General features: G+C 37.4%; 1 protein-coding gene across 1 annotated transcript in view; it reads right to left on the reverse strand.

Annotated features, from left to right (window-relative positions):
• Positions 1 to 582: 582 nt before the first annotated feature.
• Positions 583 to 13,005, reverse strand: part of LOC117623874 (protein ROOT HAIR DEFECTIVE 3 homolog 2-like) — a 16,017-nt gene continuing 3,594 nt past the window's right edge. Inside the window, exons 5-14 of the mRNA XM_034354883.1 lie at positions 12,894 to 12,962; positions 12,710 to 12,801; positions 3,019 to 3,097; positions 2,313 to 2,478; positions 2,118 to 2,242; positions 1,775 to 2,037; positions 1,595 to 1,691; positions 1,334 to 1,504; positions 1,146 to 1,250; positions 583 to 744 (exon numbers count right to left, since the gene is read on the reverse strand). Of these exons, the coding sequence (XP_034210774.1) occupies positions 646 to 744; positions 1,146 to 1,250; positions 1,334 to 1,504; positions 1,595 to 1,691; positions 1,775 to 2,037; positions 2,118 to 2,242; positions 2,313 to 2,478; positions 3,019 to 3,097; positions 12,710 to 12,801; positions 12,894 to 12,962 (1,266 nt within the window). The 3' untranslated portion in view covers positions 583 to 645. The remainder of the gene's footprint in view (positions 745 to 1,145; positions 1,251 to 1,333; positions 1,505 to 1,594; positions 1,692 to 1,774; positions 2,038 to 2,117; positions 2,243 to 2,312; positions 2,479 to 3,018; positions 3,098 to 12,709; positions 12,802 to 12,893; positions 12,963 to 13,005) is intronic.

A 13,005-nucleotide genomic window follows, 5' to 3' on the forward strand; every position in this document is an offset into this window, starting at 1 on the left:
TAAATGCAAACTTTGTTTTGTCCACTCACATGTTTTTTGTTTTGCGCCCCCCAGACAGTAGTCGCTTTAGGAAGTTTGCAAGCGGTGTTCAAGGGCCGAACCGTACATCAGTAGATTAGGATTTGAGTAATTTCTTTATACTCAACTGTTGTCGTAAATTAAATCTGTTAGATGCTCTGTTATAGCCCATGTTAGGTTTTACTTAGAGGTCGGAGGCCATTTTAGTATGTATTGTTGTTTGTTGGAAGCATGTTGCTGGTTGGGATATTATTACGTATATTATGGGGGTGGAATTTTTTGTTAATGTGGTTGCACGGCTCATTTGGATTGCAAGTTTGAGTACATGTGCTTCTAGTTGCTTAATCGGGGATTTTCGTCATATTTGGGTTGTCCCTGATTCTCTCTAGATCAATTAAACATGTTGATGTGTTTTGGTGACTCCACAAGATTTACCCGTATTAGACACAACGTTACTTTATACTTTTGTTTGTTTGTCAATAAAAAGCTTTCGTTTATTCTAAAAAAAGACGCAACAAATATAACCACTGTTTCATTTCAAGAGAAAAGGAACAGTATGGACAAGCAAGTTGGGAATTCCAAATAATTAAACAATGTGCACAAACTTAGTACTCTGAACGGCCATAATTACTTTAAAAGGAGCATAAATTGGTTGAAACCATGAACGACCATCACCATAATAGCCCACGGAGGAGGCAACCAGTTGTTACTCCGCTTGTAAGCCTCCTAAGAATACAAAAGCAAACAGAATCATATACATTATGTTTGCAGGATTGGATTGAGCTTCTAAACATAAAGATAGGTTGAAAATATTAGCATGCATAAACTTGCCGTTACTAAGTCAAGAGTTAGCATGCATAAAGATAGGTTGAAAATATTAGCATGCATAAATTTTCCAATATTAAGTATTTCGTTCCGGAACTTCATATATACAATGTTTCTTTTTTTCACTACTAAACCAAATCCAATCTACATGAATAAGAACTCCATCCCAAATGTCATGCACAATGCACACATCATATTTCAAACTTTCTACAACTACTTGCCCATTACATTTCCAAGTACATATACATCACTAGTTAGATCTCTATAATTCAAATCCATACAAAAGAAGTTATGAAATATACCTGCGCTAAAATAGCTTCAGTGACACTAAACTCAGTCTCGGTTTTGAACTCTCCCCACAAGGACTTGCACTGCACTGGAGTAATTAAGGTATCTTTTGAAGAAACCTAGTTCAGAGTTAACCTTTAATAAGAAACCAGTTTGATGATAGAAAACTTATACAAATGAACCAAAATCCATAAAATGGTACCTCTTCCCAAGTTCTTGAAGCAAGAAGGTATGCAGAAGCTCCTATTCTCCTATCTTGTGATGATGAAACAATAACAGTTCCATCCATCAGAGAAGAAAAGAGAACTTTTTCAATATTATCTGACTTCTCATCCAAGCGGATGGCAGCCATGATTGACAAAAGGTTCAAAGCCTGCAATAAATATATAATAAAAGACATTAAAATATCACTTTAACACAAAAAGACAGATAATATTCTTTCACAAAAGTTCCCAATGATTACTGCAGAGCGAGCATCCTTGGTAATACTTCTGATGTCTTCTTTCTCAGTCCAAACCCGGGGCATTGAATCACTGTCACAATTGAAGACTTTGAAAAACCTGAGAAATGTTAACATAGATGATAAGCAACCAAAATGACAAGGAAAAAAGAAGAGAAAATATATTGACAACAAGTCCTCTACCGATCCTTCATGTGGATCATAATTTTTGTAGCCTCTTCTCTTGCAACTTTCTCCACCACCTTCTTTGAGTAATCCCTTAAATGTTGCAACATTTTGGCAATTGTTTCTTTGTCCAACTCAAAATCGGAAATTGCAGTTGAAAACTTTGATATTGCAACTTCAGTTTCACGATTAAGTAGTTTTCTTATTGAACCCCAAGTGTCTTTTCCACCAGTTTCAAGTAGAGCCTCTACTGGTCCAGTTAAAGATGCAAACAGCTGTCTCTGCAAAATTATCAACATAACTTTAAAAGTATTCTAAGTCATATAATACCCAAGACTTTAATAGATTATTATAAGATTACCTCATAATTGAAATTCAATTCTGACAACTTTGCACTACAAACGGATAATGCATGTGCATCTATATCACATTGAAGTTTTTCGCGAACTCTTGAAGCATCCCAATTAGCTTGTTGTATGGCAGCATCTGAAAGGAGAAACATGTTAAGTAGTACTAATAACAAAGGTTCTGTTTGGTGGACAAACATGTTAATTACCTGCACATCCTTTGTCAAACTCAAGCATAGAAGACTGAGTACATGTACGAACAGATAAAGTAAATCCTTCTCCTTTGTTTAACAATTGTTCCAGCCTCACTTTAAAATCTTCAAGCGCTTTAGAATGTAAATGTCCCAGCATGGTCGTGTACGCAGGGTAAACAAACTGGAAAATTAAGAGTAAAGGGAGATTTAAACTAAAATAAGCATGATAACTGACATTAGTGGCTGTTATGAATTCTCAAAACCCACCACACTAAATCCAAGCCACCCTTTAATAAGTTCAGGTTTGAAGACAATCTGAACTATAAACATCAGGCAATGCCACTTTCAAGTATTACATAACAAGGAAACTCCATTTGACAATTCAAGTTCTCAGAGTGAGCTTTGTCAATCTAAGCTTTTGATAACTAATTAGAAGGAGTCCTGCTTCGTTCATGATGTTTTTCTGCACATTTTACAACTTTTTGATAGGGCTACCTGAGGGAGAAAGTTTAGGTAGCCAATTTTCATTATCATGCCTTTCATTTTGCGATGGGGTCCCGAGACACGAATGAGTAATGTGGTATTGAAAATGATTTGGAGGCTTCTAAAACTTCAAAAACCACTACTAATCACGACCTTCTTATTTCCAAGGACTGTCTAAGCAACTGAAAACCTAACTAAAATCTCTGTTAAATTAAAAAGACGAAGATAGTAGCCATACATCCAATGCTTTTGACTCCAACAGTTGTCGTTTTGAGTTCCTTGCACCTTCCTCAAAGTAGATGGCCTCTATGTCATATCTACGATGCATAAGCAGGATCAGGACATACAAATAAAGTCAAAACTAACCGACAATGTAAAACTTCAATAAAAACAATACAAGCCCATACAGCACTAACAAATAAGCAGACACATACACATTTAAGAATCTGTTCACAAGGAAATGTTAATCTATATCAGCAGATCAAACATATACTATAATCTTGTATATTGAATCAAGAGCAGAGAGAGAGAGAGAGAAGCTAGAGAGAACAATCTGATATATTCACTTTATCAATCAGTAATTACATGAGAAAGTCTTCTATATAGTTACAGATAACAAACAAATTAACTACTACAGTAAGATTATGACATGTGTCACAATCTAAAGCACTATACTCTAACATCCCCCCTCAAGAGCATGCGGTGAAGAACCAAGCATGAGATTGCAGCAATGAGTTCTGAAAAGAGGACCACTCAACCCCTTTGTAAGAATATCAGCAAACTGCTCTTGGGAAGACACAAACTGCAAAGAAAGTTGTTTCAGTGATACTCTTTCGCGAACAAAATGCACGTCGATTTCTATGTGTTTGGTCTTTTGATGCTGAACAGGATTAAAAGATAAGGCAATGGCTGAGAGATTGTCACAAAAGAGGACAGGCACACGAGGTAGTGGAATGTGCAGAAATGCTAATAATTGTTTGATCCAATCCAATTCAGCTGAGGTAAATGATAAAGCACGATATTCAGCTTCGGTTGATGATCTGGAAACAGTTTGTTGCTTCTNTAGAGGACCACAAATTGGATTGTTACCCAAAAACACCACCAAACCAGTAGTAGATCTTCTGTCATTAGGGTCCCCTGCCCAATCAGCATCACTAAAAGCCTTTAACTGCAAATCTCCCATAGTATATGAGATACCAAATTGCATTGTGCCCTTGAGATATCGTAATATACGTTTAACTGCAGTAAAATGGGATACCATTGGATTCTGCATAAACTGACAGACTTGATGCACAGAAAAGGCAATATCTGGCCTTGTGAAAGTTAAGTATTGTAGAGCCCCTACAATACTTCTATACAACTTAGGATTGGAATAAGGATCCCCATCCTCTTTGAGTAACCGGTTGTAAGGAAGACATGGGGTATCACAGGGTTTAGCATCAAACATTTCAGATTTAACCAATAGATCTGCCACATATTTGGTTTGTGACAAAAACAAACCAGTGGCAGTTTTAGTGATTTGAATCCCTAAGAAATAGTGGAGCAACCCTAAATCCTTGATATCAAACTCAGTAGTAAGAGCACTAATAACTTGTGTAATTGCACCAGAAGCACTGCCAGTTATAATGATGTCATCCACATAGAGAAGCAGAACCACAATCTCGTGACCAACATGCTTAACAAACAATGAGGAGTCAGAGTATGTGTTTTCAAAACCCAAAGAAGGAAGAAACTGAGTAAACCGTTCATTCCAGGCCCTAGGAGCTTGTTTTAGCCCATATAGGGATTGAAGTAGTTTACACACAAGATAAGGATGAGATGGATCTTCAAAACCAGGAGGTTGAGACATGTAGACCTCCTCTTGTAGGATGCCATGCAAAAATGCATTTTTGACATCTAATTGTCGAAGAGGCCAATTGAAATGGGCAACAAGAGCAAGAACTAACCTCACTGTGGTAGGCTTCACCACAGGGCTAAAAGTCTCCCCATAATCCAATCCAGGTTCTTGACTGAAACCCTTAGCAACCAACCATGCTTTGTGTCTGGCAATAGACCCATCTGAGTGTCTCTTAATCTTGAAAATCCATTTACATCCAACGAGGTTCTTATTTGCTGGCAATGGAACTAGACTCCAAGTGCCTTGAGTATGTAAAGCATTAACTTCTTCTTGCATGGCCTGTAACCACACAGGGACTTTGATTGCAGACTTGTAACTAACTGGTTCAACCAAGGACATATCAGTTCCCCCAAAGTCCTGAACACTTGCTAAGAGAGCCTTTTTTCTAATAATCCCACTCTTGCTTCTAGTTTGCATGGGATGCAGATTGAATGGAGGAATGGACAACACAACTTGTAAAGTATCAGGTGTAAAATCATATGTTTTGGATCCAGAACTAGATCTGATGTCATGGGCCACAGGGATCTGAGAAGAGGCTAGAATTGGAGCAGCAATGGACTGAGAACTTGGATAAACTTCAGGAAAATCGGAGGCAGAATGTGTTAAGGATATTGAGGCAGGTATATCTGATGGTGCAGGTGTAGGGACACTAGAAGTTGGAGGAGTAGAATCTGGAAAGGATGTGACAACGACATTCTCGGTAGTAACAATAGGCACAGGACAATTGGAACGTGGACATGATTGTGGTGATGTGAATGTGTTTGAATGTGTAGGCAATAAGTCTGTGTAGGGAAAATGGTGTTCATCAAAGATAACATGCCTAGAGACAAACACTCTCTTTGTAGGCACATGATAGCACAAATAGCCTTTATATTTGGTGGCATACCCAATAAACACACACTTTGTAGTTTTGGCCTGTAATTTGGTGCTATTATATGGTTTGAGTAGAGGAAAACAGGCACATCCAAAAATTCTAAGGTGAGTAAGTGGTGGATATGTCCCAAATAACATCTCAAAAGGAGATTTGTTATAAAGAACAGCAGTAGGCATACGATTGATTAGATATGTGGCTGTTTGACAAGCATAGGACCAAAACTGAGATGGCAATTTGGCTGTTTGTAATAAGGTGATAGTGGTTTCAATGATATGCCTATGTTTCCTCTCAGCAACCCCATTTTGTTCAGGAGTATATGGACAAGAGAGGTGATGTGAAATGCCTTTTTCAAGAAGAAATTTTTTCAATTTGTTGCTGGTATACTCTCCCCCCTCATCAGTTTGAAGAATTTTAATTGGAGCAGAAAATTGAGTAACAACAAAGGAATAAAAGGCAACAAAGGTAGAGAACAAATCAGACTTGTTTATTAATGGAAAGATCCAGCAATATCTGGTACATTCATCGACAAAGATGGTGTAGTATCGATAACCATCAACTGATATACAAGGTGCAGGACCCCACAAATCAGTATGAATAGTTTCAAAGGGAGTTACAGACTGATTGAGATGTTGTGGAAAAGGTAGTTTGCTAAATTTCCCTTCTAGACATGTATGACACATCATAGGGGATGAGGTTTTGGGGACATGGACATTAGCTTTATTCAACATCAGAGAAACAACAGTATTGGTAGGATGACCTAACCTATGGTGCCACAGATTAGACTGAACAAGTTGGCCAAGAAATGCCTTAGCTTGAGAAGGCGTCTGTGAGGTTGAAGTGGACAAGGAGTGGATAGGATATAGTCCATTACTGCACAAGCCTCTGTAAAGGATCCTCCCTGTGGCTTTGCTCTGAATCCAAAAACAAAAGGCATCAAATATAAGCCAACAATTATTGTCAAGACAAAGTCGATGTACTGACAACAGGTTCTGAGTTAATTGAGGAACATAGAGCACAAAGTTCAATTTTATTGGGGAAACTGATGTATGAATAGTAGAATGACCAACATGAGACACATTCAAACCTTCACCATTTGCAGTATGAATTGTTTCATTTGTGGGATACGGTGAGGCCAATGACAAATTAGTCAAATCAGCCGTCATATGATTGGTGGCACCGGAATCAGTGAGCCACACCGGAGAGGAACCTGAAGAACAGGATGACTGAGAAGCAGAATTGAGCACTGTGTGCATGGCTTGCAGAGAAGGTTCCGGAGCCCGAAACTGTGAAGGTGTGAATGATGAATGCTGAGGAGGAGCTTGATATGTAGTATACTGCAAATTCTGTGGTTGCACAGGATAGGATGACCGTGGAGAATATGAAGCAGTGGTATGCAGTCCAATATAGTTTGGACCCTTATCATTATAGAAGCAATACCAGGTGGGATGATTACTTCTACCACAGATGTGACAATTGGGTTTCTCATGAGAAGCCCCACAAAATGGTGCAGTGTGTCCCTCAGAGTTGCATAATTGACAGATTTGAATCATGGGTGCAGAAAGACTTCCAAATTGTTGACCAGGTGATTGACCAAGAACTCCAGGATTAGAGTTGGGAAGCACATGTGCCATAGGGGAAAACACTGGTCTAGAATTATAAAATCTAGATCCCTGAGTGAATCTGCCTCTACCCTTGTTCATGTTCCCATTATAAGGTGTAAAACCTCTAGTGGCCACCTGAGATGGACCAAGAGTCGAGGAGAAATTCTAAGGCTGAAAAGGAGGCCCTTTTGTGGAAGTAGAACTTGTATTAGCAACCATAGCTGTCAAAAGAGGAGGATGAACTGAATGTTCAACAATGATTTCCTCTGCAAGTGACTGTGAGCGAAAATCTTTCAGGGAAATCACACTTTCACGCCCCCGTATAACACATCTGAAAACACATCTGAAAGTGTTATACTCAGCAGGTAGTCCATTCAAGGCAAGAATGACAATGTCCTCATCCGCAAAGTATACCCCAGCAGCAGAAAGATAGTCCCTAGCTTCTTTAATGCGATGAAGATATTGAGATATTGAATCAGAACCCTTTTTAATTGTTTGCAAATTATATTTCATCTGAAAAATGCTAGTCCGAGATACAGTGGAAAATTATTCTTTTAGCCTAATCCACATATCCTTGGAGCTAGTGCTACCAATCGCACATGACATAGCAATAGGTGACAATGTTGCAGTGATCAATTGCATAATAGCTCTATCATGCATTTTCCATACGATATATTCATCAGTTGGAGAAGAAGAAATGATACCAGATTCATCAGAGGTCGAATCGTGTTGAGATGGGCAAGGGATCGAACCATCAACATACCCCATGATTCCATTGCTATCAAGCAAAAGTTGCATATGAAAGTTCCAATTGAGGTAGTTCGAATCATCCAGCCTGACATTAACAGACGTAGAAATGGAGGAAATAAGGGCCGTAATTGGAGATTGAAGCAACTGAAGCTGCGAAGTAGTCACCATCGGGATTGCAAGATCAACACTTGAGTGAGACAATACAACGAACACTTGCTGTGCAAGATTCAGAAAGGACCGATCAAGAAAGGAATATAAACACGAAACCCTAGAAATTTCAGAAAGCAGAAAGTGGAGAAGACGAAGTATTGAATCGGAGAAAGACAATGAGCCGAATCAGAGAATGCGGAAGCAACAGAGGATCGAAAAACTTCAAGCGTAAGCAACAATGGCGATTGATGCCATGTTAATCTATATCAGCAGATCAAACATATACTATAATCTTGTATATTGAATCAAGAGCAGAGAGAGAGAGAGAGAAGCTAGAGAGAGAAGCTAGAGAGAACAATCTGATATATTCACTTTATCAATCAGTAATTACATGAGAAAGTCTTCTATATAGTTACAGATAACAAACAAATTAACTACTACAGTAAGATTATGACATGTGTCACAATCTAAAGCACTATACTCTAACAGGAAAAACTATGTACGTACTTGCTGGTTTTAGTGGTTAGACAAAAAAAAGTGGACATAGTACGTAGCATGCAAAAAAGTGAATTGAAACTTATTTGAATAAGTGGTCAATCCAACAGACAATGTAAAACTACTATGACTACGGTAATAGTAGATATATGGGCTCTAATAGCATATGATTCATTTTAGAAACGTAAAATGGACTTACCCTATACTTAACTAGTATATGGTTTTCCAAACCTCCTTCTTTTAAAATGAAACAAATGATGAACAATACTTCATACGTTAAAGAAAAGATTAAACAAAACAAAACTGGTGCAAAGTACAACGCTAGCTAAAGGGAAGAAGAAAGGAAACATAGTTTTTCTCCTTCTATGTAGATGTTCCACCAAATCCCCCTCTCATAATTTAATTATACGAAAATCACGAACATAGATAGTTACAACCAATCCTTGTTCATTTTTGGAATTTTGAACTCACATATTTAAACCAGAGTGAAACATACTTAGAAAGATAGGTGCTTAAAATGGAGCTGAGCCTTTTCCCAAAACCTTGTATGGGGCCAATTTGGACAGCTTCTTCCAATGCCAACCAATCCTAAATCATGTTCATTCAAGGAATAAACGATAAAACCTTCTCGATCATATTAAATATAAGCATCTAAAAAACCAGAGATAAATGAGTACATACCTCATCGAAGATCAACCGACTGAATTTCTGGTTGGCTATCTCTTCACACCGAACAGTAGCAGACATAACCTAATTAAATCATTAACATAATTACTTATGTATATGTTCTATGCATATGAGAAGCAAAGTTTGAAAACACTAAGGCCTAAGCAGAGGTGTTTTACATCCCGTGAGAAACCTGAGATGTAAGCATTTTATGCATTTCAAGGCGTACTAAAAATATGTGAAAAAATATATTCCAGTGAAAAATACCATAAAACATAATATAGTTAAAAAATAATCAATATTCATTTAGAAGGAAAAACACCATACATGACTTAGCTCATTTTTCAATATTAAGGACCTACTTGGGAGTGCATCTAGAAGGGCTAAAAGTGCTTCTGACAGTGTTTGGCAAAAAGTTTAGAAGCGCTTTAAGTGCTTTTGCAGGAAGCGCTTTAAGTGCTTTTGCAGTAAGCACTTGGAATTTTTATTTAAAAGCTCTTATGAGCAGAAGTACTTCCTAGAGAAGAAGTTCCAAACAAGACGTAAGTGTTTCCATATGTTCCAGAACCTCATATATATACGATGTTTCTTTTATTTTCACTACTAACCAAATCCAATCAGCATCAATAAGAACTTCGTCCCAAATGTCATACGCAATGCACACATTCTATTCCCAAGTTTATACTACTAGTTACCGTTGCATTTGCAAGAAAATACACCAATATTTCATATCTCCAAAATTTAAATCCAAGCAAGAGTTTTAGGAAAAACAAAATCCATTTATTCTTGAAGGAGCACGGCTGAAATGAAAATGAAAACATACTGAAGTTAAGTGTAAGGTAAGAGAAGTTATAAAACGTACATGTGCTGAAATAGCTTGACTGACACTATTCTCAATCTCTGCTATGAACTGTCTCCACAAGGAATGGCACTGCACTGGAGTAATTAAGGTATTCATTGCAGAAACCTAGTTCAAATTTAACCTTTAATAAGGAACCAGTTTGATCAGATAAAAAGTTTACAGATAATGCAAAACACATTAAATGGTACCTCTTCCCAATTGCTTGAGGCAAGAGGGTCTACGGAAGCTCCGATTTCCCTATCTTGTGAAAATGAAACAATAACAGCTCCATCCATTAGAGAAGAAAAGAGAACTTTTTCAATATTATCTGGCTTCTCATCCAAGCGGATGGCAGCCATGACAGACAAAAGCTTCATAGACTGCAAGCAAGACAAAAGCTTCATAAACTAAAACAAAACGTTAACACAAACGGACAGATAACTAATCTTCCATAAAAGTTCCCAATGATTACCGCAGAGCGAGCATCCTTGGTAATACTTCTAATTTCTTCTTTACCAGTCCAAACCCGAAGCATTGAATCACTGTAATAATTCAAGACTGTTGAAAACCTGAGACATTTTAACAGAAATGATAAGCAATCAAAATGACAACAAAGAAAGAAGCGAAAATATATTGACAACAAGTCCTTTACCGATCCTTCATGTGGATCATAATTTTCGTAGCCTCTTCCCTTGTTTTTTTCTCCACCACATTCCTTGAGTAACCCTTAAATGTTGCAACATTTTGGCAATTGTTGCTTTGTCCAACTCAAAATCGGCAACTACAGTTGAAAATTTTGATATTGCAACTTCAGTTTCATGATTAAGAAGTTTTCTTATTGAAGCCCAAGTGTCTTTTCCACCAGTTTCAAGTAGAGTCTTTACTGTTCCAGTTAAAGATGCAGACAGTTGTTGCTGAAAATTTAAAAGTTATTTTCGTTGAGAAATTTGAGCGACAACAAATTATCGACTTGACTTTAAAAGTATTCTCAGTCATATAATAACCAAGATTTTAATAGATTATCGTAACATTACCTCATAGTTGACATTCAATTCTGACAACTTTGCACTACAAACGGATGATGCATGTGCATCTATATCACGTTGAAGTTTTTCGCGAACTCTTGAAGCATCCCAATTAGCTTGTATTACGGAAGCATCTGAAAGGAGAAACATGTTAAGTTGTACTAATAACAAAGGTTCTGTTTGGTGGACAAGCATGTTAATTACCTGCACATCCTTTGTCAAACTCAAGCATGGAAGAGTGAGTACAGATACGAGCATATGTAGCAAATCCTCTTCCTTTGTTTAATGATTGCTCCAGCCTCACTTTAAAAGCTTCAAGCGCTTTGGAACGTACATGTCCCAACATGGTCGTGTATGCACGGTAAACAAACTGGAAAATTAAGAGCAAAGCGAGATTAGAAGTATGATAATTTGCATCAGTACGTGGCGCTGCTATGAATCCTCAAATCAAGCTCACCGAATCCAACCCACTGTTTAATCAGTTGGGTCTAAAGACAAAATGAACTATAAAGATCAGGCAATGCTACTTTCGATTATTGCATAACAAGCAAGCTCCACTTGTCAATTCAGTTTCTCATAGTGATCTTTGTCTCTTTCAGGTTTTGGTAACTAATTACATGGAGTCGTGCTTCGGGAATGATGTTTTGGTGCACATTATAGAACTTTTTGATAGGGGGCCTGAGGGAGAAAGTTCAGGCTTAATTATCATGCCCTTCATTTTGAGATTAGGGACACGAGTAATGTGGTATTGAAAATAATTTGGAGGCTCCTAAAACTTAAAAACCACTACTAGTCTCGACCTCCTTATTTCCAAACATTGTCTAACCAACTGAAAACCTAACCAAAATCTCTGTTAAATTAGAGAGACGAAGAGAGTAGCCATACATCCAACGCTTTTGACTCCAACAGTTGTCGTTTTGAGTTCCTTGCACCTTCGTCAAAGTAGATGGTGGCCTCTGTGTCATATCTATGATGCACAAGCAGGATCAAGACATACAAATAAAGTCATAACTGGAAACAATACAAGCCCATAAACACACTAACAATAAAAACTTCAATAATGCATAGAAAGCACACACACAAATAAGCAGACACATACACATTTAAGAATCTGTTCACAAGGAAACACTACGTACTTGCTCGTTTTAGTGGTTAGGCAAAAAACAATGCACATAGCACGTAGCATGCGAAAGAGTGAATTGAACCTATTTGAATAAGTGGTCAATCCAACAGACAATGTAAAACCACTATGACTATATGGTAATAGTAGATGTATGGGCTCTAATAGCATACATTTTGGAAACATAAAATTGACATACCCTATGCTTAACTGGTATTTGGTTTTCCAAATCTCCTTTTTTTACAATGAAACAAATGATGAACAATACTTCATAAGTTTTTTTTCTTAAAGAGCAAGATTAAACAAAACAAAATTGGTGCAAAGTACAATGCTTGCTAAAGGGAAAAAGAAAGGAAACATAGTTTTTCCTCTTCTACTTAGATGTTCCACCAAATCCCCCTCCCTTCATAATTTCATTTATATGAAAATCATGAACATAGATAGTTACAACCACTCCCTGTTCATTTTTAGAATTTTGAACTCACATATTTAAACCAGAGTGTAACTTACTTAGAAAGATAGGTGCTTAAAATGGAGCTGAGCCTTTTACCAAAACCTTGTACGGGGCCAATTTGGACAGCTTCTTCCAATGCCAACCAATCCTAAATCATGTTCATCCAAGGAATGAATAATAAAACATTCTCAATCATATTAAGTATAGGCATCTAAAAAACGGAGATAAATGAGTACATACCTCATCGAAGATCAACTGACTGAATTTCTGGTTGGCTATCCCTTCACACCAACCAGTAGCAGCCATAACCTAATTAAATCAATAACAGAATTACTTATGTATATGTTCTATG

The sequence above is a fragment of the Prunus dulcis genome, chromosome 4, assembly GCF_902201215.1.
Source record: "Prunus dulcis chromosome 4, ALMONDv2, whole genome shotgun sequence".
Taxonomy (NCBI): domain Eukaryota; kingdom Viridiplantae; phylum Streptophyta; class Magnoliopsida; order Rosales; family Rosaceae; genus Prunus; species Prunus dulcis.